General features: G+C 36.6%; 1 protein-coding gene across 1 annotated transcript in view; it reads left to right on the forward strand.

Moving 5' to 3' along the window:
- The window catches only part of RIN3 (Ras and Rab interactor 3), a 157,052-nt gene that overhangs the window by 108,305 nt on the left and 20,808 nt on the right, over positions 1 to 27,939 (forward strand). The window contains exons 6-7 of the mRNA XM_074289651.1: positions 8,624 to 10,447; positions 15,411 to 15,719. Coding sequence (XP_074145752.1) covers positions 8,624 to 10,447; positions 15,411 to 15,719 — 2,133 coding nt within the window. The remainder of the gene's footprint in view (positions 1 to 8,623; positions 10,448 to 15,410; positions 15,720 to 27,939) is intronic.

The raw sequence follows: 27,939 nt of genomic DNA on the forward strand, positions 1-27,939 counted from the left end.
CATAGGACTTAGAGTTGGAAGACACTGTGGAGATATTTAATTCAAATTTCTCATTTTACAAAGGAAGAAATAGATGTCCAGGTAAATTGCTCAAGGTCAATCACTTTAGTAGTAAATTAACAAATGTAAGATTTGAACATAGATCCTCTGACTCCAAATCTCATGTTCTTTCTATAACATTTCCTTGTATTTTGTATCTATCACTAATTTCTTCTTGGTCAAATTCAGTTGCTTTTTTTCTCTTTAATTTCAGGTTTTTAAATGTCATTTCCCCCTCTCTCCTAGTTTATTGGGTACTATGAAGATATTAATATCGAGATGTAGTGATTCCATTGTCAGCAATGAGAAGTCTACATTTCTACAGAAATTCTGACAAATCTGTTACATTTTACATCTATTTGTGGTCCTCCTATCAACCTGAGACAATAATTTGTTATATTTTTCCTTTGTAAAGATTTACAATTACTCTAAATTGCCCTAGGCTATCATATCACTCTGATTGGCAAGGACATCAATAATTTATTAGTTAAGCTAACTTACTGACTTTTTGACCATTTCATTATAAAAGCTATTTTTATATCATTCAAATGTCTAAGGACTGTTGGTAACAAAATCAGTATCTTTACTTTTATCCAATTTCACTTTTCACATAATTTTAGTAGGTTAAACTAGCCATTGTAAGCATTCTTGTTTTCATCATTTTCCTCTAATTTGATATTAATTTTCACTTTTTCTCTAATCAATAAATTATTTTACTTTAGTTTTATAAATGTTATAAGATAGTCAATTTCAGTTTTTTTGTGATGTTAAGTCCTCTATATAAATCACTTTTTTATGATCTTTTTGAAGAAAAGGTTCATTATATATAGGTATTTTGGTTTGTTGTTTAGTCAGTTCAGTCCTCTTCGTGACCCCTTGGGGTTTTCTTGGCAAAGATACTAGAGTGGTTTGCCATTTCCTTTTTTAGCTCATTTGATAGATGAGAAAACTGAGGCAAACAGGGTTAAGTGACTTTCCTAAGGTCATCCAGCTAGTAAGTGTCAGGCCAGATTTTAACTCAAGAAGATAAATCTTCCTAATTCCAGGCTTAGTACTCTTTCCACTGTGGTGAAATTTCTGAATAATTTGTATAACTTTGATGCTTTAAATGATGCCATTTCTTAACCATAAACTCTATTTACCAACTTTTTTTTTCTTTGCTGTCTTCCCTCTTTATCAATCTACACAACAAAGTCATCAATTATTATAATATATGTTGATTTGGTTTGGAAAAGTATTTTATTTCTTCACAGAACATTTTTATTTCTCCTTCCTTTACAGTAGATGATGACAAATAAGTAGCAATTATCTACTTACTGGTCTATTTATCCTACTTTTTGAACATGCTAAAATGAGATGATCAAGTGCCTCTTGAAATTATGCTTCTTTTTGGCTTTTGGCTCATGTAATCCCATTATCTGAGCTCATGATGCTGCCTTCAGATCTCCACAAAAGGGTGATTCTTATGACCCTGGTAGAGCCTCTAAAATGACTATTTCCACATCTGGAATGAGACAAGAGCAGAGACAATTAATGAGAACTTCCAAGAAGACATGACATGACAAGGATTAAAGTTATTATGTAGCCTTTGAGCACCATGCCCAAGGATTTGTCGGTGCCTCATATAACATAAATTGTTTTTTCTTCTTCTCCTCTGCCCACTTGCCACCCAGCAAAGCCACTAAGGAAAACCACTAACTTCCCCTTTTTTCTGAAATGTCACACACTCAAACTGCCTCCGCAGTTCTCTAGCAGGTTATTTGCAATGCTAAATGATCCAGCTGCCATGGAAAAGTTATCAACTACTGGCAGACCAATCAGTGATCTCTTCAGGAGCAAGATTACCTGTGTCATTGAGCCAATAACTATCAGGAACTGGCCCTTAAAGTCATATGCCTCTCCAATATATTTGTTCATGTTTATTGTTCTCAGACACACACACACACACTCCAATACCCCTTCCCACCAAATTTTTCTTCCTGTTTCTAAGTGGATGGTCTTTGCAAAGATCTTTTAAAAAAAAAATTATTTCTAACCCAATTGCCTCAGGGGGAAAAAAAAGATCTGAGTTTGAATTATTATTATTCTCACTTTACAAATAAGGGAACTGAGAAGTGAAAACAATTTAAATGCCTTGCTATAAGTCACAGATCTAGGGAGTGGCAAAGTCAGGATTTGAACTCAGGTTTCGGTGCTTTTTCCACTTCAGAATGATGTATTATCATCACCATTTTACAAAATTAGGAAGCTAAGCCGTGAAGTTTAGTCCTGTCCTGCTCTTTATGACCCCATTTGGGCTTTTTTTGACAAAGATACTGGTGTAGTTTGCGATTTCCTTCTCCAGTTTATTTTACAAATGAGAAAAGACTGAGTTAAGTGACTTGTCCAGCTTCACACAACTAGTAAATATCTGAGGCTAAATTTGAACTCAAATCTTCTTTTCTCTAGATATGACATTCTGTCCACTGTACTGTCTAACTACCTCATGCCCAGGGTCATTGAACCAGTAAGTACAGACCAAGACACAGTCAAAGCAATGGTCTATAACAAATTTTGAAGGAATAGTTTGCCCATGAATATTTTTATTTCCCTTTCTCCTTCACTGTCTCATTTTCAGTATTTTCTACACTGCTCTGCCTACCTAGCCAAAACTCTTTGGTTTTTTTTTTTCATCAAACTTTTCCTGCCCCTGTGTCTCATCCTTCACTGCCCTGCTTTGGGACTAAATTGACAAAACTAATCCAAATTTAGGTTTAGTGAATAAGAATTTTACAGAAAACAAGTGCCTTTTAGTTGAGATCTTCATGATTTAAAAAAAAAATTTGTGGGAATTTAAAAAGAAATTAATTTTGAAGGAAAGGGAATTTTTTGGCCAGAGACACCTTTGTAGAGCCCTTCAATTTACAGTCAACTATTTTAGCCAAGTATACTGTTAGTCTTATGTCTGATGCCACCTCCAGTAGAAAAGCATCTACTATAATCAGAATAACAGGATGTTAAATCTGGAAGGGGGGGCTAATATTTATGGAGCATCAAATTTCAGGGTTTGGAGGAATTGTCAAGATCATTTAGTGCAACCATCTCACTTTACAGATGAGGCAATTAAGGCCCAATTGGGTAAGGGGAATTAGGGCATTTATTCCACCAGTGTAAACACATTGACTAAAAATTTAATTTTGAGAATGGGAAGTTATAGTAAGTACAAATTATTTCTTTTTCAGTAGTTCCCACACCCCAAGAAATAAGCCCATTATATGTAAATATTAGGGGCTTTGTAATTTTTTTAAGTCATTATAATTTTACTGGAACTTACTAATCTACCTGCTTTTCTGTGCTCTTCCCATATGTATTTTAGTTTCCATAGAATTTGAGGATTACAAAATACCTCGGAAGCCATCTACTTTACCCAAAACCCAAATCTTATGTGCAACATCCTTCTTCCCCTCCCTAGCTCATTTGGTCCTTACAACTAGCCTACAATGCAGAGGCTATTATTATCACCCCCATTTTACAAATAAGGAAACTGAGACTCTGAGAGATAGGATTTGAACTCATCTTCTTGACTTCAAATCCAGTATTCTACCTACTATGCCATTTTAGCTGGTGTTATTTATAAAATCTTGGGCAGATGACTTAATTTCTCAGTTTTTTCATGTTAAACAGGTGGGTTGGAATAGATGATCACTAAAGTCCCTTGTATTTTTAAATTCTACAGTCACATTAATTTCTATTTGAATGCTTACAGTGACAGTGCCCTATCTACTGGAGTAGCCAAAACTTCAGTTATAAAGGGCTTCCTCCTATTATGCCAATATAAATCTCTCCAAAACTTTTATCCTTTGGCAAAAGGTAAGTTTCTTATTGGAGCAACAAAGAGCAAATTAATTCCCTCTTCTATGTTTAATTCTATTTCATATATATTAAATAACTATTATATGCGAAGGCCTTTTTAAGTTCAGGACTTCAAAAACAGATGTGATATTCTTCTCTGAAGTAGCTTACAGTCTAATAGAAAGGTAAAACTTGTATGTAAGTAACTAAAATACAAAGGAACAGACCAAGAACCTTAAAAAACCTGATGAAGGAAGCAACACTTTTAATTGGAGGGATCAGGGAAGATTTCATGGAGAAAGTGACAGCAGACTCAAGACTTGAGAAGACAGAAATAGGGGGTAGGTGGGATTCATCCAGATATGAATAAAGGTAAATGAGAAATGACAAGATTAAAACAGGGTATTATAAGTAGTTTATTTTGACTATAATACTTGAAGGAGAACATGGCTGAAAGCAAAAATAAGTATTATAGAAAGTCTTGAATGCCAGGGTCAAGAGTTTATATTCATTCAATAATAATAATAGATAATGTTTATATAGTATTTTTCAAAAATTATCTTATTTTATCCTCACAAAAAGTCTGAGAGATAGGAATAGTCTTTTACAGATGAAGAAACTGAGGCAGATAGAAGTTAAGTGACTTGGACAGGATCATATAGTTAAGAATTACCAGAGGCAAGATTAGAACTCAGCTCTTGCTGTGTCTAAGACCAATGTTCCATCCACTGGGCCACCTAACTGCCTGGGCAATGGGGAACATAGTAAATACTATATAAATATTGGTGATGATGATGATCTATCATGATGGTGGTGGTGATGTCAAAAATGAGAAGAAAGATAGTTCTTGCCTTTAAGAAGCTTACAATCTAATGAAGAAAGACAAAAGGAAACTGAAAAACTGGAGTGGGGGAAAAATAACCAATAGAGGGAATGTGGAGCAGAGACAGTTTTCATGAAACTGAAACCAAGCAGAGCAATTAACTGATCCAAAAATTCTGAGCTTTTCATTAAAGAGGCTGTAGGAGTGTTTTGCTTTGCCCTTCCTTCACCCTTGATCAGATGGGAGGGACAACTGTGGTTAATGAAGAAGTTTTGAGTATCAAAATTGAAGCAATATCCATGATGATCTTTCTGGTGATGATTTTATCCTGAGAGAAGCAGTATTTCCCAGAGTCAAAACCAAGAGGAGCAGCTGATAGGAAATAAAGAGGAAGTGATAATCTTGTTCATTGTAGAGATCCCTATTTCCAAAAAATAGAAACTGAAAACGGCTACCATTAAAAATTGGAATCAAAAGTATAATATTTCTTCCCATTAGTTAGGAGAGGGAATGAAAAGTAGAGGTAGCATGATAAAAGTCAAGACTATTATTCATTTGATAAATAGCATTAACTTTTTGCCAGTGAAGAATTGAGGGCCACTGTTCCTCACTGATAAGTTATTACTCTTGGGGATGAGATGGGAAGACACACAGTGTTGTTCTAATATCCTTTAAGCTCTTCAAGAAGATTCTCTGAATTTCAGCTAAATCCATTTAGTTCCTATTCTCCAACATTAGGAAGCTGCCTCCTTTATTTAGGACCTTATATAAAGTATTGTGGTTCTATAGGACTCAGTTATCCTTATCCATGTTTCATTCATTATATTTACTCTTGATTTGGCTGAAAGCAAAGATCAATCAATAAACATTTATTAAATGCCTACTATGTGCCAGGTATATGGTTTCTTAAAATTTGTGGGTCACTTACAATTGATACGTAGCTGATACAGAAAATGGCAGAATGATGATGTCAGAAACTTCTGACAGGTGAAAATATAGAAACCACCTAGATGTAATTCATTAGGAATAAATGTACGTAAATGTGTAGGTACAGGATATAGGAAATATGGTTAGAAAAGGTACCTGTGAAGAAGACAACATGGAGTTTTAATGGATTGCAAGTTCAATATTTGGACACTAGGTGATACAGCAGATAGAGTATATTTTTACTAGCTGTGTGACCCTAAGCTGTATTACTAGGGGGCAAGTCACTTAACTCTATTTGTCTCAATTTTCCTCATCTGTAAAATGAACTGGAGAAGGAAATGGCAAACCACTCCAGGATCTTTGTCAAGAAAATCCCAAATGGTGTCACAAAGAGTCAGGACTGAAACAACTATGCAATTTCCAGGAACATTATTATAAGTAATATTAATCTAGTGGAGGAAGCATTCAGTCAAAGTTTCAAATTTAGATTCTGTCATTGACTATGTAACTTTGAGCAACTATCATTATCTCATGTTATATTGTTATTATTTTGTAAATAGTAATTGTTATCAAGAATAACTGATATTCAGTAATCTATGTTTACAGAGCATTTTGCACACATTTGTACATTTTAGACTTATAACAATACTGTGAGATAGGTACTATGGGAATTATTTCCAATTACTGATTTGGAAACTGAGGCCCAGCAAGATGAAATGGGTTGCCCCAGATCATGTGACTACTAAATGGCCAAGCCAGTAAATGAAAACTCTAGCTCCAATATAATTTTTTATAATCTAATATAAATTTTATAGTAAAAAGTTCTTTTTACTGTTTTTCTTGGCCTTTGTACACAAAGTGAGGATACTCTATTTACCTACTCCTTACCACACAAAGCTGTCAAGAATAAAACTGAAATATATAGTAAATGTTCTGAGATTCTTTTTTTTTTTTTTTTTTTTTTTTTTTTTTTTGAGGCAATTGACATTAAGTAACTTGCCCAGAGTCACACAGCTAGGAAGTGTTAAGTGTCTGAAATCAAATTTGAACTCAGGTCCTCCCGACTTCAGGACTGGTGCTCTATCTGCTGCACCAACTAGCTGCTCCTTGCAAACAGAGTAAACATTCTGAGATTCTTGAAAGAAAATGCTCTCTATGCATTCAGGATTGTAAATAATTCTTATCTTAGTTTCTTGCCAATAGAAAAAAAAGTTTTCAGAAAAAAAGTACTTTAATAAAAATATACTCTAAAAAGTATTTTGGCTTATCCCTCTCTAATACATTTATCATGTGATATTATATATTATAGATATCTGTATATAAGTCTTTCCCCTGAATTAGTTCCATCAAGCCATATGCAAACTCATAACTCCCCTAGAACCTAGCACAATGTTAGGTACTACAGTATTTAGAAAGTATTTTAATGTTTATAGAGTAGAATTGATTAAATATTTGCATGAGTTTGATAACAGATTAGGATATAGAAGGAAGGTTATTGAGATTATTGAAGCAACATAGTAGAGTGATAAGAGACCAAGGCTTGACATTAAATATTTTAAGTCCCAGACTCTGCTAATTACTATCTATGTGAATAAGTCATCTCATATTTGCTTTCCATATAATGAAATTAGTCTAGATACCCTCCCAATTTCCTTTCAGGTTGGGATACCAATCCCTGTCTTTCTGTCCAGAATGATTGAAGATTGATTTAAAGACTAGGAGATAGCATGACATTTCTTTCTCCTGAAGTTTCTTATAGTTTGAGATTTTGACATTGAACTTGATGAAATGAAAAACTCAGTTTAAGGACTAAATTAAAAAGTAAGTTTTAGCAGTTTTTAATTTAATGTTATGATGTCCTTGTCTATAATAAAAATAATCCCTAAAGTAGAAATAATTCTAGACAGGTAATCAGGATTTTAATCGCAGGGCATCCACTTACAGTGCTTGGACAAGCCACTTCCCTGATAAGGAATTTAGTTTTTTCCCCAGGAAAATGATCAGTGAGGTGCTACCCAATGTTAACATTCTATTATTGGCTCATTTAATTTATTCTAAATATTGGCTAGGTGTTTCCACTTAAAGTTATTCACATAAGATTTCTGATTGTCTCAGAATTAGCATGATCCTCATGTAGAAGTTCATTATGAGCTCCATCATCTCCCCAAATCCACACTACAAAATCTTCTTTCATTATGACATATTCATTCTTCCTTTGTTCCAGGTTCAAAGAATCTCTTTCCAAAACTAATCCCTCTGATGATGCTCTTAGTCCCATCTCCTCTCATTGGAGATTTGCTTCAGTGATCATTTTATCCTTTCTGTCTATCTCCAATATTTTTTGTTTCCTTCTCTCCTTTCTATTTATTCTTTACTACCTGGAAATATATAAATCTCTTCTATGCAGACATAACCAGAAGTTCAATCCCCATTTACACATAACAGTTTTCATTAATAGAAATTGATTGTAGGTTATTGTTTTGGATTTTTAAAAGTCTATTTTGCAAAATAAAAAATTGTAGTTATATTTTTTGGATGGATATATAGCATCCAACACAGTATGGTAAAGGAGGAAGGGATTTTAGAACAAAGAGCATTTAGACTATTAGAATTATGATTTTCCCACCATTTGCAAAGAAACTTTAAAGATCAGCCAATCTCGTTTAATTTTGGAGGAAATGGATCTAGAGAAGGTAAGTGGTTTCTCCAAAGTCACAATGCTAATAAGTAAAAAATCAGGACAGCTTCTTTAGTACTTTTTATCATTGGCTCCCCATCTCAGTACGCCACAACTCCAATCAATGGCCTGTTTGTGGGTATTGTGAAATATTTCCGATTACCCCTGTGAAAACTTGAAAGAACAGCAGCGAAAAAAGGGGGGGGCAGTGAAATAAATTCTTCCCACTGTCCTCTCCCGCCCCATCCTCACTGCCTCCTCAGTACTTCAGCAAATCGGGAGCAGGAACTTATGACATCTTTCCTTATTTCCCGCTCCTCACACAGGTTTCTGGGACTCGTCTCTAAATCCTCGGAAAAGGAAAGATACCCCAGGTCTGCTTCCAAATGACTCCGCTCTGGCCACACCCCTTGCCACCAGCCTCAGATCCCCCTCAAGTTACGCAAACTGCTCGTGTGAAATTGAGTTGTCTATAGGAAATGACAGATTGTGGTTTGTGAATCCTATTTTTATAGAGGACTGTAGCAGTTCACTGTCTTCAGATGAACCCCTGCTTCAGAGCAGCCAGACCAGCTTGGGTCTCCCTGTTGTTAGCTCGCCTGCTTCTACAAGAATTCCTCGAAGGCGGCCACCCCCTCCTCCTCTTCCTCCTCCTCCTCTTTCTGCGCCTGCTGCTATTGGCCCCCTCTCTCCTCCTGCCCTCACTGTCTCTGCAGCTGCTGCTGTTCCCCTCTCTCCTGCCCCCACTGTACCTGCTGCTGCTGCTGCTGCTGTCCCCCCTTCTCCTCCTCCTCTTATTGTCTCTGCTGCTGCTGCTGCTGTCCCCCTCTCTCTTCCAGCTCCCACTGTCTCTGATGTAACTGTTCCTCCTTCCACTACTGTCTCTGATGTAATTACTCCCCTCTCTCCTCCAGCTCCCTCTGTCTCTACAGCTGCTACTGATGCTCCCCTCTCTGCTCCTGCTCCCACTGTCTCTTCTGCTGCTGCCCATGCTCCCCTCTCTCTTAGGGAATCTTCTCTTTCACCAGTTCCTCCACCCTGCCTTCCAATTTCTATATCCTCTGCACTTCCTGCAGAACTTCCTGGAAAGTCTGGCCAGCAGCCCTTGACTCCCTGTGCTAAGGTCCCGCCCCGTCCTGTAAGACATATTGGTGAAGACCATAAAAAGGAGACTGTGGTGTCCAACTCATCCCCACAGCTCCTGGCATCCAAAAAGGGCACCCGGCCTGCTATCCCCCCCAGAAGAAGGCTCTCAGAGAGGATTTCATTAGAAGACACCAGCATGGTGAAGATTGATGGGGCTGAAGGAGTGAGGGGGCAAGAGGAACAGCAGGGTAATCCCAGGACCATCTCCAAAAGCCCTCCAACTGAAAAAGCACCAGCTGCTCCCAGAAGAGCTATGGAACAAGTCGTACAGGTGAAGGAACCTGCCCAAATAGGTGGTGTAGGGAATGGCCCTGAGCAACCCAAAAAAACTAAGCAACCTCCCATTCCACCACCAAGGAAGAAGCGGATTTCTCGGCAGCTTGCTTCCAACCTCCCCAGCCAATTGGAGAACCCTGAACTCATAGGGGAACAGTCACCTGGACAACCCATCCCAAGTCTTTCTATAACCAGCTCCCCTGCCCAAGAAGGCCCTACTACCCACTCAGTGATTCAAGAGGAGGCCAAAGGCAACCCTCAGTCCTTGGGTTCCTCAGAGTTCAAAGGCTCCATAGCTTCACTGGCTGACAGCCTGGGGACACCCACCCTCACACCAGACCAGGACTCCTACTCAACCAGCAGCACAGAGGATGACCCGGACCAGTACAGCAACCCCAGTGTAAAGAAGAAGTCCTCTGTGATCCTGGGCAAGGCCAAACACCGACTGTCCTTTGTCAGCTTCTCCAACGTTTTCAATGCCTTCCTTTCCAGCAACCGTAAACTACAAAAGAAACTGGTGGAGCTGGCCCAGGACAAGGACACATACTTTGGCAACCTGGTCCAGGATTATAAAGTGTACAGTTTGGAGATGATGGCAAAACAGAGCTCCAGCACAGAGATGCTCCAAGAAATCCGGATGATGATGACCCAGCTGAAGAGTTACCTGCTGCAGAGCACTGAGCTCAGGTCTTTGGTGGACCTCACCCTTCATTCGGAGGAAGAACTCGGTGAGTGCTTAGTGGGAGTGAAAACCCTGCAAATGTCAGTCTGTGGTGGGGGATGGATGAGGCTTAGGGAATTGGGAAGGGTGGGTTTGTGGCAGAATCTTATACATATTATGCTTTTTCTGGTTTCCTTCCTCACCGCCTAATAATGATAGAGCTTCACCTTTCTGTAATATATTAATATTGACAAAGTGCTTTCCTCATAACTCTCTGACCTAGATGATATGAAGATTATCTTTATTTTTAAATTGAAGAAAACAATGGTCAGACTAATCAAAATGACCAGTCCTAGATCACAGAGCTAACAAGTGGCCCAGTTAGGATTATCATTGTTGTTGCTGTTGTTGTTGTTGTTATATAAGTTAATAAGTCCTGTGGTAGGATAAGGGACAGTTGGTGCAGCAGATTTGAGAGGATATAGCAAATGTGAGAGAGGATATAAGAGTTGAAGGGAGAAAAGGTTCAGGAGAGGTAGAGGGACATCAGCAGTAGAGCAAGCATGGGGGCTGGAGGAGAGAAAGGGAACATATGTGTATATGTGTAATATATATTTTATACACACACAGTTTTTTTTTCCACTCATTTTCAATCATCCAACTTTTTGTGAATTCTTGTAGAGTTTTCTTAGTAGGTGTACTAGAGTTATTTGCCATTTCTTTCTCTAGTTTATTTTATGAACTATTAAATGACTTCCCCAAGGTCATACAGTATCTGAGGGCAAATTTGAATTCATAAAGATGAGACTTCCTAACTTTAAGCCTAGTGCTGCTCATACATATACATATATATGTGCTTATGCACTTATACTTTACAAGTATATACATGTATAGACATGCATACAAGTATGTGGGGGAATAATGCATTGTATCTATACATGTACACATTAACATATATTATCATAAGCAATGTTTGTTTCATATAAAAACATAAACTCCTGCATATATATATATATATATATATGCATAAATTTATGCATACATATTATATGCATACTTAATAATAGCTGACATTTATAAAGCGCTTTAATATTTACAAAGTAACACGTATATTATCTCATTTGATCCTTACAACAGCCGTGGAGAGGTGCTATTATTATCCCTCTTTTACAGATAAGTTAACCAAAGCAGAGAGAGACTAAGTGACTTGCCCAAAGCCTGGATTCAAATTCAGATCTTCCTGATTTCAAGTTCAGTGCTGTTCCTCCAGCACTACCTGCATAGATTTATAATTGGAAAGAAGTTGAGAAGTCAACTGATCCATCTTTATAATTATTCATGATTATAATTATTCATTTAACATAAATATAATAATAATTCAAAGAGGTCATTTTTATAAATGAGGAAACTGAGATTGAAAGACATTGAAAAGATTGGTTCAAGTTGATTTAATCCAAGTCCTCAGACTTGGACACAGATTCAGTTTTGCATAGTGCTTTAAGTTATATAAAGTATTTTCCTAGTAAGCATAAGACTTAGGATTTCCATATAGGAATCCCCTAATTCCAGTTCTATTTACCACTTACTATCACCTCTGCACAGGAGTGTACTGATCACTGCTTAACAGTCAGCTCTGTCAGGAAAAAATAAATGCACAAACTACTTTAAACTTAAATCTGCAGGAGTGACACAATAGATAGAATACTAGCCCTAGAGTCAGAAGGATCTGAGTTCAACTCTGGGCTCAGACATGTACTAGCTGTGTGACTCTGGCCATGTCACATAACCCCCATCCCTCCAAAAAATAGTTTGATCAGCCTTATTAACATTTTCTCCATTACTTTCTCCAAGGTTAGATACTCAGCAAAAATAAATCAAGTCCTGCTTTTATATCATTTGCAAATTTCTGAGGTATAAATATTCATGGTCAAAATTTAGCAATTGTTTCTTGGGCTGATGATATAAATGACATACCTCTTCTTCTACAACAATTCCATGTCTTACTCCTTGGGTAAAATTGCCAACTGAATTTAGTATTAGATTATTTGCATCATGGGCCAACTAACAGATTGACAAATTCTTTGAGAGGAAAAGGTGATGTAGGGAGACAGAGAATAGGCAGAAGGTTTGTAAGTTTCAGATTTACAGTTAACCAAACTATTAGTATGCATATGTTCTGTAACCCAGGAAAAAACTGATGAGGAAAAATTCAGAAAAAGATGAACCAAGTGTAAACACTATAGTTAGAGCAGCTAGATGGGAATTAGTTACCTGACTGGAGAATGCATCATAGGAGCACATATGGTGACTGGAAGTGGGATAGTTTGTGCACCAAGAGATAGAGAGTGAGTCTTATTGGAATGCCCCTGGGCTTACAAGTACCAGGAAGACTTTCATAGAATATTTGTGCTACCTATATGTAATTTGTCTAAGATAATCTACTAACATAAAGGAATGAGAAATAAGATAGGCAGTGGACTAAGGGTGAAGAAGACATGATGAGGGGAAAAGGAGAGGTTGAAAGGGAGGATAAAGAAATATAAAATTGAATAATTAAGTGAAGTAAGTAGGAATTATGCCCATTTTACAGATTTGTAAGTAAAGGATTTCAAAAATTGCTTTTAATTCAAACATCCAGAAAAATAGGATATAATTTACAATAATCTCCTTTCTAAAAAAAAAAAAAAAAATCCCCAAATATGAAACAAGCTTTACACAAACATACACACACAAAACAAAAACAACAAAGCTAAGGCGGCATGCTCCCCTAAGGGAGATGGCATTTGGCCCAAGTTGAAATCAGGCCCAAACAATTCCAATAGAGTTGTGACGGAAAGTGCCAAACACATTCAAAGAGAGAACTGTGGATCAAAGCATAGTGTTTTCACCTTTTTTATTGTTTGCTTGTTGGTTTTTTTTTTTTTTTTTCTTTCTCTCCTTTTTCCCTTTCGATCTGATTTTTCTCCCATAGCATGATGAATATAGAAATATGTTTAGGAGAATTGCATATGTTTAAACTATATTGAATTGCTTGCTATCTTGGGTAGAGGAAGTGAGGAGAAAAATTTGGAACACAAGGTTTCACAAAGATGAATGTTGAAAATTATTTTTGCATGTATTTAGAAAAATAAAATAAAATAAAAGCAGGCCCAATCCTAGTCTAAGGGCTGAGTATAGACATCCAATTGTCAGTTGAAGAGGTGGGGGCTGGGGGAGAGAAGAAATCAGAGATTGGCTCCTGGCCCAAAACAAGTAAGATTCCCAGCTCTTCTCCTTAATCAAAGCAGGACAAGATCTGGGAGGGATGGTAACACATGGCTCATAAATAGTAGAGCTACAATTCCAGCCCCTGCCTTCTAATTCTATGACTAATATTACACCTGTCTGTTTAGGGAGGAGTTGGGGTCTTAGCAGTACATCTGTGGGAAAGCCAAATTTCAGATGGGGATTTTCTGTACTGGACATCTAGAACAGGCCTGACTAAGAACCTTCCTAGCATCTCTCAAAATAATGTCATATGTTGTGATTACATGAGCCACCTACCAGTGGCTGCTGGAGATCTAACTCAGACTTGTAGAATGGATCTCTTCATGTGAGAGGATGATGATGATGATTCAAGGAGACTGAGAGGTAATCTCTTTATGAGACCATCCCTAGTTATGTCTATGTATAATGATTCCTTGCTATGGTAAGGCTATTTGTTACAAGTTAATGAAGAGTGGAGTAGCATCTTTCTTACCTGTCAAGAAATCAGGATTCTTAAACTTAGAGTGGAAACTTGTGGAATGATTCCGAAGGATTACTCTGAGCACTGCTACCATGTGATTTGAGACAAGGAGAAGGTGTACTTTACCTTAGGCTAGGTGCCCAGAAGGGATGCTGTGTGTGAGGATGGAGGATCCCAGAGTTCTAGGGTTTGAAAGTTAGAAAGGATCTTACACAGAGAATGGTAGAACCACAGAATATAGAATGTTAGCATTGGAATATGGAATGTTAGAACTTAAAATATTGAATTATCAGAGGTAGAAGGAACATTAGAAAATTGTTATATTCTTAAACATAGACAATTTGAGCTAAATCTGCAAGTGGAATATTAATATGGGTAGAAATGATGAGATTTTGAAGTAAGGAAATACCTCTGTGAATGAGGTTAAGGGACATCTCCAAGAAATAGTTTGGGGAAAGAAATGACATACACACTTATCCTCCTAAATATTTGCTGTCCCCAACAAAGGAACTTGAATGATTTTGGTAAAATCAATAGTCCAAAATCTTGGATAGCTCTTCAGTAACTTGGAGTCTGAAAAAAAGTCTATATGACACTTCATTAAAAAGTAGAAAAGTAACATTATTCTATATTTCCAAATACATGAGAATAAACTTATGAAGTTGGTATCATTTTATTGCTCCCTGACCCCCTAAAAAAATCCAAATAGAATGTTAGCAGTGGACAGGGCCTTAAAATTATAGAATATAGAATGTTTAAGTTGGAAGTTTAAGTTACTCCTTTCCTTGAGGCACCTAGATGACAGAGCACATAGAGCTTTACTTCTGGAGTCAGGAAGATCTGAGTTCAAATTTAGCTTCACAATTGCTAACTGTGTAACCCTTTCCCAGGGTTAAGTCATTTTTATTATATCTGCTCAACCTACCCATGAGCATTTGATATTCTTACAATTATTTAGATTTAACTTTATTTGTGTGAAAAGTGTTTGTAAGTGTGTTCATATAGTACCTGGCTTTGTCTTGGCAGTTAGACTCCCAAACATTTTATATCATCTACAGTTATTTTAAGTGGAATTACTCTTTCTATCTCTTGTTCCTAAGTTTTGATGGTAACATATAGAAATGCTAATTATTTATATGGGTATATTTTTATATCCTGCAACTTTGCTAAAGTTGTTAATTGCTTCTAGTAGTTTTTTAGTTGATTCTCTAGGATTCTCTAAATATACCATTATATCATCTGCAAAGAGTGATAATTTTTCAGTTTCTATGTTTTAATCCTTCTCTCCCTCCTTTGCTCACAGAAGCCATTGTGGAGTCTGCCTTATATAAATGTGTGCTGAAACCCCTGAAAGAGGCCATTAATTCACATCTCCAACAGATCCACTCTAAGGATGGAACCCTCCAACTCCTAAAGGGAAATCAGTTAGTCATCTTGGCCACTACCACCACTGATCTGGGTGTGACGACCAGTGTGCCAGAAGTTTCTGTCATGGAAAAGATTCTTCACAAATTCACTAGCATGCACAAAGCCTACTCCCCTGAGAAGAAGATTGCCATCTTGCTCAAGTCCTGCAAACTCATTTATGACTCCATGGCCTTAGGGAACCCAGGTACGCAAAACTGGAAGGTAATGGGATTTGTACTTAACAGTAGTTTGGACCAAGGCACTGTTGGGATTTGGGGTTCTAGAACCCTAAAGGACAGAAGTCAGCTTTGCTGTACCCAGAACAGAGTGAACATCCCCACATAGCTGTATAAAATAGATAACATTTTTTTCCGTACCAGACACTTGGCCAATACAGGTCATTGAATGAATAAAATAAGGGAATTCTACTGAGTCACCAGAGACTCTGATAAATAACCTGCAATTCACAGAGGTTGTACCTGCAGCTTTGGATATAAATGCCCTTTGGTCTGAGTTCAGGCTCCTAAATACAGAAAATCCAGTCCAGAAAGACTTAAAAGACTTTTCACCTTTCAGCTATAAAGCCCAGAGTCTTCCTGAAGTTTAAAGTCAAAAGGGAATAAATAAGAAAAAAAATATGTACATCCTCTTCAATTGTTGATAAATCATTTCAATCATGTCCAGATCTTCATGACCCCATTTGAGATTTTCTTGCTAAAGATAGTGGAGTGATTTGCCATTTCCTTCTCCAGCTCATTTTCCAAATGAGGAATCTGAGGCATGATTTGTCTAGCCACACATACAGCGAGTAAGTGTCTAAGATAATATTTGAACTCAGGTCTTCTTCACTTGAATCCTTATACTCTACTCACTTTGCCTAGTATGAAGTTTTACAAGTTCCCCATGCTTCTCAATTAAGTCTTTTTTTGATCACTCTCAGCCACAGTGATCTCATCCTTTTTAGAAACTTTTACATAATCTAGATTAAACTCTTTCCACTCATGTTTGTACTCAGTATTACAACCTCTCACGTTGGCCTTTAAATTTATTACGTTTATGTCTGGTCTCCTCAATTAGGCTTTAAACTCCTGCATGGCAAAATTATGGTATGGAAATGCAATGGTATTTCTTTCATATTTCTATCATACCATATAGTAGGTACTGGATAAATATTTTAATAAACATTAAGTACTCTTAATTTCCTTTCACTAATGGTTGGATGGGAAGGAATTTCTTTTCATCCTTTTCCTTATGAAGATACAGGCTTTAACTAGATGATTTCAATGTTTTTCTCCCTTATCCCAAATTTGACTAAGGCTATTATGATTTTTCATTTGGCAACATTAATATAGCAAATGTAGACATTGCATTTGGTCCCCTTCCTTTTGAAAATTGGAAAACTTCATATAGTGTGGTTTGTTAAAAGGATTAGAGTTGACAAAATCACTACTTTTCCTTACATAAGCTTAGTAAGGTTCCATTCCTATAGTTATTACAAAAAGTCATTTGACACCTGTCTATGCTTGGACTGAATTTGGCACAGTTTATATTTAATAAACTGATATTGGCAACTTGTGAAAGTAGGCAAAAGGTTAAAAATAAAGGGTAGAGATCGGTCAAGAATCCCATTACTACACACAAATGACATGCCCAGTATAGACATGAGAGCAGTATTCTGATCACAGACCAGAGCACTTCATCCTTGATGGTATTTGCTTTGGAAAAAAATTATTAAGTGGGTATGAATGCAAAGCACTGTGCTTTACCCTAAGAGAACCTAAAAAATAAAATTAGACATGTTTTCAACCTAGTTAAGAAGAATATTGCATACAAAAACATAACATGTATGTATGGTTACATACATAATATAATCCAGAATAGACCACTATTCAAAAACTCGTTAACTTAGTAAACAAGTATTAAGTACTGGGATTCAAAAAAAATACAAACCAAAAACCCCTGCCTTCAAGGAGCTTTCATTCTACTGGGAAGGAAGAAAGCAGGGGGATAAAATATATTCACAGAGAGATAAATATAATTTGTTACAGCATGATATAAGGTAACATAATATAATACTACAATATAGCATAATATAATAATGTTGCAACATGGTATATCACTGGAGAACTAACTTCCAGTCAAGAAGCCTAGGGTTCAAGTCCCTTCTCTGATATAATACTGGCTATCACAAGCAACAATCTGAGAACATAAGTTGTCCAGAGGCAGCTGGATAGTAAAGTGAGTAGAATGTTAGAATTTTATCCAAGAAGACCTATGTTCAAATTCTATCTTAAACATCTGCTTAGCTAATTGACTCTTAATGAGTAATTTAACCCATTTGTCTCAATTTCCTCAACTGTAAAATATACATAATAGCAGTTGTTGTGAGAATCTAATGAGATAGTAATTGTAAAGTATCTAGTACAGTACCTAACACATAGTAAGCACTATATAAATATTATTATGCTGTTATTGTTTACTATTATTGAAAATTATAGAACTTTTGTCAGTATCCTTAGCAAAAGTTTCTTCATTGAAGTTATCTAGAGTGATGAAAAACATGTATAGAACAAAAAAATTATAATGATAAAATGATAGGGAAATATATAGTTCAATATGGGATCTAGGGAAATTGGATCACTTCTGACTGGTAGACTCAGGGAAAGTTTCTTGGATGAAGTGGCATTTAAGTTGAACCTTGATGAATAAATTAGACTTCATCAGGAATTGTGAGTCTTTCAGAGCAGTGGGTGTAGCATGAGTAAGACTTTAGGAGTTGGAAAATACAGGAAAGAGTAGAAATGATCAAGTTAATTTAGTTAGATTATGTGCCAAATTATTTTTTGGTAATAGAAAATCCCAAGTAAGGTTACAAAGAATTGGAGAGGACTAAAACTACTGAACAGCAATGTTCTAGGTCTATATTAGTTGGTTAGTTAGGGTACATATATGAATGTAAACTCTGGAGACCTGTTCACCCACAATTATCAGCACCTCACACTACACTGCTACAGTGGCAAAGGTCAGACTAGGGATTTAAAAACTGACTGGGTTCCCCTACCTCAGTTCATCTCATATTTTTATGCCCTCTCCAATCAAGGGGACATCACCAGAAATAAGGTGTCAAGCATATAGTCCATAAGCCAGATGTGGTCCGAACCAGATTAAATTACAATTGGGAAATATTTAACAAACTAAATAATAATGCAATAAAGTATAGCTAATATTAACATGTGACTTTCTAAATCATTTTTTTTTCCTTCAGAGATCCTCATAGTTGAATAGTTCCCATTTTCTTTTGAGTTGGATACCTCCAGAGAAATCTGTTTCCAAATGGCTTAAACATTATTCAAGTAGGAGTGAGCATATCTAAGTTCTAGCTCCCAGCCTACCATTAACTGGCTCTGTGACCTTATTTAAGCAAGTCATTTAACCTCTGTGGGCCTATAGTTATCTTTTGTATTCTCTGAAAATACTGGATAGAGTGCTAGAGACAGGAAGACTTGAGGAGTCCAAATCCACCCTTCAGATATTATTAGCTATGTGACCCATGGCAAGTCACTTACCCCTGTTTGTCTTAGTTCTTCATCTAAGTTAAAGAAATGAGTTAAAGAAAGAAATGGCAGACCATTTTAGTATCTTTGCCAAGAAAACCCCAAGTAGGGTTGCAAAGAGTTGGATAGGACTAAAACTACCAAACAACAACCATATTCTGGGTCTCTGAAAATTTCTTCCAACTCCAAAAGTCTATAAGCTCTGCTATTCTGCATCAAGAGTGGGGAATATCTGGCCCATGGGTCATATAAGGCCACTAAATCATATGGTTTGGCCCTGCCAAGGCAGGCGATAATGAGCTGACAGCTAGGTACAACAGCTTCCCACTGATTGAGTTTCTAAGTTGATCATTTTGTATGGCCCACAAATGATGTTATAAATATCCAAATGGCCTTTGGCAGGAAAAAAGTTCCCCAACCTATTCCACAGGCTAAGGCTTTACTTTTCTTTGGTCCAATGCAGAGTTTCTTAACCTTGGGTCCATAAACTTAATTTTTTTTTTTTGTTTTTAATGTTTTGATACTATTTCAACATAATTGATTCCCTTAATCATATATGATTAATTTCATTCATTTAAAAACATTATTCTGGAGAGTCCATAGGCTTCTCCCTCCTGCCAAAGGGAGCCAAGACACAGAAAATGGTTAATAACCCCCGTTTTAAAGTATTTCCTACCTCTAAAATGCCATAGTTCTGTGACCATCTCCATCAATCTTTTATCTTGGCTCTGACCAGAAGGTTACATAATGTAAATATACCTGGTTTTCATTCTCTGGCAATAGGACCCTTGGCTTTTGGCAGCATCCATTTGTGGTTTCTTAAGTCATTTATTTCCAGAGATGATGATAAAATGGTAAATCACTTTGTTTATTTGCAAGCAGCAACTTTTTCAAGGAATCCAATATTTTCCAGTGGGATAATGTCCAATCAAAGTGAGTCTTTTAAATATAAATAACATAGCTCCATCCTGCCAGAAGGCTGTCTTATCTAATTGCCTCCTGAACACTGCAATCAGTATTTCTGAGCATGTAATAAATCACTTCAAAATGCCAAGTTATACAACCAAGAGATAGTTCCCACTTGTTGGACAAAGGGGACCTGAGCATCACCAGGAGAATGAGGACTCAGTTTCTTTTCATTTCTCTGCTGAAAATTTTAAGTGGGTCATTCCATATTTTCACATACCTCCATTTGTTCACAGCATAACCTTATGACCTCCATAGTGTAATCATTATTATAGGGAAATTGAAGGTCAGAAAATAGTGACCAGTACTATATCAAATCTCCAATAACTGACAGAACCAGAACCAGAACCAGAACCTATGTTTCCAAATTCTCTAAATCCAGCTATACATTATGGCTCTCTTTTGTTTGAGTGATAATCATAGTTTATTTTGTACAGTTCCTTAAACTTTATAAAACATTTTGCTCATAATAATACTATCAGATAGATAATACAAGTGATATTATCAACATTTACAGGTGAGGATACTGAGTCTCAGAGATGTAATTTGAATGTGGTTATAAATAATAATTTGTGTTTATGAATGCTTTATTAAGATTTATAAAGAATTTTATATGTATTATCTCATTTGATCTTTATAACAACCCCGTTATAAAGTGCTATTATTATGCCCATTTTACAGTCAGAGGTTAAATGACTTGTCCAAGTAAGTATCTAAGGCTAGTTTTGAACTCAGTTCTTCCTGATTCTAGATCCACTACTTTATTCACCCAGCTGCCTTATCACAATTCCACAAGTAGTAGAGTCAATATTCAAATTCAGATCTTCTGCCATCCAATAGAACTTTCTTTTTACTATCCTGCCTCTAATTAACAGATTAAGCTTTTAATAAATTGAGTTAATTTTAAATATTTAGAGTGACCACACAGGCAGGGAAGGACAATGATCCATGAGAGACCAAGAATCTAAAGCCAGCACGAGCATAGAAAATAGCGGTGACCTTTCCATGATCCGCTGCAGAACCTGGCCAACTCTTGCTATAAAGAAATTGTCACTAAAGACCAGATAGAGGAAGTGGGATCTTCATAACTCAGATCACTTTTTTGCAACTCTCTCTTTGGATTATGAAAATACATGGTCAAGGTCATGTTTGTTACTTATTTTTTTTAGATCCTCAATTGCCCTGGTCTTAGTAAGTACTTAATATGTACTTCTTGGCTTGAATTACATTGGATATTTCTTCTTTACTGTAACTCTTTGGCTCTCCACTTGGGGTTCTGCACTCTATATGGAGAAAGGAGCCCTGATCCAAAAGCCTGGAAAACCATGCTCTAATCCAATTTTACCATAGGGATATGACCCTAAGCAAGTCATTTCAGAGTCTCAGAATTTGAAATAGCCTTAGAAGCCAAGTCATCTTTCTTGTACTTGATCAGATATCTTCTCTACATTATCCTCAAATTAGTGACCATCCACCTGCCATCTTGGGGTGGGGGAGGGGGAAGGAGAGGAAAAATTGGAACAAAAGATATAGCAATTGTCAATGCTGTAAAATTACCCATGCATATGTCTGGTAAATATAATTTGAAAAAAAAATAGTGACCATCCAGCCTCCTCTTGAAAACGCTAGTGTTGGAGAATCTCTGGTATCCATTGAAGGCAGCCTTGTTGGAGAGTTATAATTGTTAGAAACTTTCCTGGGCTTCAATATCCTTATCTGTAAAACAAAGGGTGGACTGACTGCTAAAATCACTGTGGATTGTTAGGAAACTTTTCTTAACATTGAGCTTAATCTTGAGCATATTCAGAGGGTAGAGTCCCCCCAAAAACAAAAAAAACTAGAAAGCATATCATATGATCAATAGCTAAAGAACTAGGACAGAAGATTACATTAGGGAAGGCATGAAGGCTGTCTTGAAATGCCTTTAGGTACCTCTCCTCATGGTGGGAGAAACAATACACATATAATGCATCTAATTTCGAATACTATGCTCTCCTACTCCTCCACCATTTCCTATTTCATGATTGGGTAGCCCCTATAACTGATTTCTTCATTTCCGCTCCAGAACCACTGAGCATCTATGGGGAAAATTATGAAACTGAGCTCATTTCAGCTACTACATATTTATATTACATAACCTCAGTTGGGCTTTTCAGGCTACTTAACCATGTTTTTTCTCTTCCCTTAGTAACTCCCTACTTCATTCCCCACAACATTTGTTCCAAATGCTCTTTTCTTTTCTCTTCCTCCTACCCTATCCTGACCTTTCATATTTATTGCACATAGGAGTCCTTAGCCTCCTTATTTCACTGAAAAAACTAGAGCCATCTAACATGAGCTCCTTTATGCTCTTTTTTTTCTTTCTTCAGAATTATTCAGTAATTCTGAATACTCTGAATATTGAGTATCTCTTCTTATTTTCTAATCTGGTTAAAGCTAATTTCTAAACCTGTGTCTTTGATTCTATTTCTTCTCAGGAACTTTTCTCCAGCCGTTATCCCAGCAATCCTATTTATTGAAAACCTCTTCCTCCTTACTCCTCTACTATGCTCAAGCCTCTCCAATCCTGAAATAACCTTCTTATAAACTCTTCTATGTCATATAGCTATTGCCCTATTCCTCTACTCCTTTAAACTTATTGGAAAAAAATTCTATATATAATACTAGAATATCCTCACTACCTACTTACTCCTCTACTCTTTATATTCTGATTTCTATTCCTTGCACTCTTCTGAAAATGCTCTGGTCAAGATCAACCATCCATCAACAAATGTAATAATCTTTATTCTGTCCTCATCCTTTTTGATCTCACTGGAAATTTTGACATAATTGAGCAATCCCCTTCTCACTTGTTATTCTCTACTCCCTTAGCTTTATTTTGGTTCTTCTCTTCCCTCTCAAAACATTCCTTTATTCTTTTCTCCTCTCGGCCATCCTTTCTGATACCTTAAGTTGTGTATCCATTGAGCATCATTCCTCAGAGCTCAGTTCCTCTATCAATACCTTTTCTTTAGAAATCTTATCCACAGATTCAATTACCACTTCTATACAGACTTCTTCCCCCTTCCCCAGATTCTATTTATTTTGTTTATTGTTTGTTTTGCTATTTTTTTAAAATTTATGGAATAAAACAAGCATTTACATAACATAATAAAAAAGATTATTGCATGTGAAACAGCAAGTCTATTATGTACAACTTGCTATTCCTTTTTTTTTTTTTTTTTTCTGAAACAATTGGGGTTAAGTGACTTGCCTAGAATCACACAGCTAGGAAGTATTAAGGCCAGATTTGAATTCAGATCCTCCTGATTTAGGGGCTGGTCCCCTATCCACTGTACAACCTGCCCTTGCAATTCCTTTTAAATATATAATAAGGTTACACATATAATTTTTTTTTTTATTCCTTCCCATTCCTTCCCCCACCAACAATGGCTACCATTAAACACAAATAGACTTTTATACTATATTTCTATTTCTGATCTCTCTTCTGAGAACCAGCTCTACATCTCTAGCTGCATCAGGACACCTCCACCCACTTTTGCCACCATCATCTCAGACTCACTATGTACAAAACCAAGCTTATTGTCTTTTTCTCTAAATCTGTTCTTCCTTCTGCCTTTTCTATTTCTGCTAGTGATCCTAATGCTTATTCTGTCTCCCATGTTTGAAATTTGGGATTTATCTCTGCCCTCTTCCCTCACCTCTTATATTCAATTACCAAGCTTTGTACATCCTACTTTGTCAATAGTTCTCACATCTATTCCATTTTTTCTTTTCTTATTACAAGTATATTCATTGTAACAGGTGGAAGTTACAGGGAGAAAAATATCAACTCAAAAATAATTATTACATTATTATATAATAGTTTATTACATATAATTATTACATAATGTAATAACAACCCTATATTTTACTTGAAAAAACCTCTCTAATGATAAAAACTGTCCTGCAATAGAGGGATATAACTGTTCCCACTGAAGTTTGTCTTGGTCAGACTATATACTAGTTATTTACATATTATTTCCCCCTCATTGCAACACAAGCTGCATAAGGGCAGAGGCTGACTTTGCCTTTTTTTTTTTTTTTTGTATCTCCAGTGTCTGGCAAATCACCAGAACTTAATCAATATTTGTTGATTGATATGGTACAGAATGCCAGGCCTGGAGTCAGAAAGACCTGAAATTAAAATCCAGCCTCTCCCATTTACTAGTTGTGTGACTCTGAGCAACTCATTTAACCCTGTTTGGCTAGAGAAGGAAATGGCAAAATATTCCAATTTCTTTAGAAAACTCCAAAAGGACACAACAAATGTCAAACAGGACTGAAAATGACAAAACAACAACAGAGGATAGACCCAGCACATCCTGAATGAGAGTTGCTGACTGTTTTCTAGCTCAGCTCTGCCTTAAATACCTCTTCTTGTTGAGAACCTTTTCAGCCCATAAAGTATTCATAAATACTGCAGGACATCTCTTTAAAATTTGATCAGTTATAGCCATGGCAAACAGGTATAACTTTGCAGAAGGAAAGCAAAAAGAATCTGCTAATCCAGGGTGGAGACCCCTCTCATCAGCAGCCACATCAGGAGGCATACCCAGAATTACATTGTTTGTGGCCTGAGAAAAAAGAAATTTTTGGTCTAATGGGAACCTTAATAAGAATATCGAGACATTGTGCCTGTCACAAATTGTTATTACCTGTTTGGACACTTAGGAAAAAGAAAAAAAGAAAAAGATAAAGTCCTTAATGTCCTAGAAAAGTCTGGACTCAGTCTTACAAAATTCTAAGTCTAGAGGTTCCTTGGGAAGAAACCTCAGAAGCCATATAGTTCAACCGCCTCATTTTATATGGCAAAACTGAGGACAAAGTGGATTAATGGCTTATCATTTCCTATAATTAGAATAAGAAGCAGGCTTTGAGAACTACTGATTTTTCTATTATATCACACATTCATTCAAATCATGCATTTACCACTTTCATCAGTATACCAGTCAAGTAAGTGGCTGAATAAATGAACATTTTTCCTTTCCTTGGGACCTCAGACAAGGCACTGGCTTTCCTGGATCTTAGTTTCCTTCACGTATAAAAAGAGGAGAATGGGTCTACAGCCCACTTTTTAAACCACTTTGTGGTTTGTGACCCCATATGGGGTTTTGTAACTGAATGTAAGGGTTGTGAAATTAGGATTTATTATCAGTAAATGTTTGGTTTGGTGTACTTATTCTAGATATACATGTACTCAGGGTCACATAAAAATTTCTTGGGCAAAAAGGAGTCACAAGTAGAAAACATTTTAAAAGCCCTGATCCAGAGAATCTCTATAATCTTTTCCAGCTCCAAAGTCTATGTTCTAAACTTCTCTGTACTAAGGAACCTGCTTATAATTCTGTGTTCTATTATCACTGCCAGGTCTAAAATTCTCTGTTCTGTTTTAACATGCTGTGAACAATGCTTAAAAATGTTTAAATGATGGCGCTTAAAAGAGTAGATCCCCAGCTGTCTCCAGAGGTGTGTTTGAATAGCTTAGAGGATTTCCAATATATGGAATTTCAAAATGCTGGGATCAGGGCTTTATATTTTTTTGTCATTGCTCAGTCATTCCATTCATGCCCAACTCTCCATGACCATATTTGGGGTTTTCTTAGCAAAAATACTGGGGTGATTTGCCACTTCCTTTTCTAATTCATTTTAGCGATGAGAAAACTAAGGCAGAGTTATGTGACTTACCCAGGGTCACCCAACTAGCCCCTAACTTCAGATAGCCATTGCTCCATGTATCTACCCTCTATCTTACATTAATAATAATCCTATGCATTTAAATAACATTATTAAATTTGTATATCACTTCCTACATCTATTTTCTCTTTATAAAAACTCTATGACACTTGTAGACACTTGTAAATATTATGATCCCCATTTTATCACCATCAACATTTATTGAACAACTACTTTGGGCAGGCATTGTGGTAGGCATCTGAGAATACACAGAAATCTGAGGCATATTCCTTGCTTTCTGGGTATTTTCAGTTTGGCTCAAGAAACAAGACTTGCATATAAAGTGAAAAATAAGATCTCAAAGTGATAATGATATGTGCACAGATATTAGGTAACATTGGAGTTTAGATAAGAGAGAAATGTATGAGAAGCAACTAACCTGCTGGCTTTCTGACTTTCCAGAGGTCAGGGATGTAATTCTGAGTATGCCTCCTGATGTGGCTGCTGGGTAAAGCTGCTGCTCCCATCTCCCCCGTGCTTTACCTTAGCTTTGGAAATCCTGGTTTTGAATAATGAAATGGAAAGGATCAAAGCCAGACATCTAACCTTGGCCACTCCTCTATGGATATTGTCCCTAAGAACCAAAAAATTCATCTGGTACATTTTCCTTGGTAAATTTTTTATATCACACCCAGAAATTTTATGTTAATGGAAATATTAAAAATTCAGTTGGATCTAAAGCAGTATGAGTTATAGACGCATACCACATGAAATCAAAATGGGTTTTATATCTGAGCTTTCCCTGCTGCCAAACTCATAATTGTTTTTAAAATTGTGTCAGTGTTAAAAATCTCCCATATGCCAGGACACTAGTAATTAAAATAATAATATGCAGAGCAATCCAGTGGGAGGGAGGCAGTATGGAACACTGCCTTTGAAGTCATAAGATTTGAATTCAAATTCTAGTGCTGCAATTTTCTGACCTCTACTAACTTATGACTTTGGATAAAAGTCACTATTTGTCTAGACCTCAATTTCCCAAACAGTCAAAGGAGGGAGTTATATTGGAGAGTCTCTAACTCTTTTCCAACTCATAATTCAGTGGTCTTCCCCCAATAATGTTTAAGTTGAATTATAAAGTTAACAAAAGGATTACTGAGTAATATGGCTTGATCAAATCTATAGAGACAGGACAAAGATCCCTGGAGATCATTATTCAGCTGGGCAGAGACACACTGATTTCAGAAAAAATGCAGAGACTCAAGCCTTTCTTACCCAAAGGTCTACAGGTCACTCAAGGATTGGGGACAACGGTCCTCAAGGTTCTAATTCATTATTGACTGTTGTTGAAAGGAACTTAGAATTGGAGGATCTTTAAAGACCATCTAATTCAATGTTCTTCTCATAAAAAATTATAATATTCAGGCTCTAAGAGTTTTTCCCAAGTTTGGAAGATAATGAATAAAAGGGTTGATATTCAAACTCAGATCTGGTGCCTCTAAATTCAGTGCTCAAAATTCTTATGCTATTTTTGCCTTCAGTTGTTTGGGGCTAGCCTCAGCAAAAACAATTCATTCAATAAGCAATTACTAAGTGCCTACTATTTGCAAAGCCCTATGCTATGTAAACTGTGTTAGTTACAAAGACTTGTATAAATACATGGTCCCTCATCCCAGGGAACTGGTAGAGACAGATTGTGGGGAAAGAGAGATAAAGAGACAGAAAAAAAGAAAGATGCAGAGAGAGACAGAGACAGAGAGAGAGACAGCGAGGAAGGGAAAGGAGAGGCATATAGAGAGACAGAAGAAAAGAGAAGAGAAATACAGAGAGAGACAGAGACAGAAAGGTGACAGAGAGAGATACAGAGACAGAGGGAGAGAGGGAGGGAAAGAAGAGAGAGAAAGAGAGAAGACGGAGACAGAAGAGAAACAATCATTCAGCACTTACTATGTGCCAAGCACCTGGCTAAACCCAATATAAACAAACAAGATAGTTCCTACTCTCAAGAAGCTTACATTTTAATGGGGGAAAATAAGCAAAAAAGAGAGCCAGAAGGAGGTGGGGAGTGAGAGGTGGGATGAAGAAAAAAAAGGAACAGCAGGGACATAGTGAGAACAGCCAGGAGGTAGCTGCAGAAGTGGGCTGGAGCTGCCTTATAATGGCTTAGAGAGACAGTTGTTAAATTTTCAG

This window comes from Sminthopsis crassicaudata, chromosome 2 (genome assembly GCF_048593235.1).
Source record: "Sminthopsis crassicaudata isolate SCR6 chromosome 2, ASM4859323v1, whole genome shotgun sequence".
NCBI classification, from domain to species: Eukaryota; Metazoa; Chordata; class Mammalia; order Dasyuromorphia; family Dasyuridae; genus Sminthopsis; species Sminthopsis crassicaudata.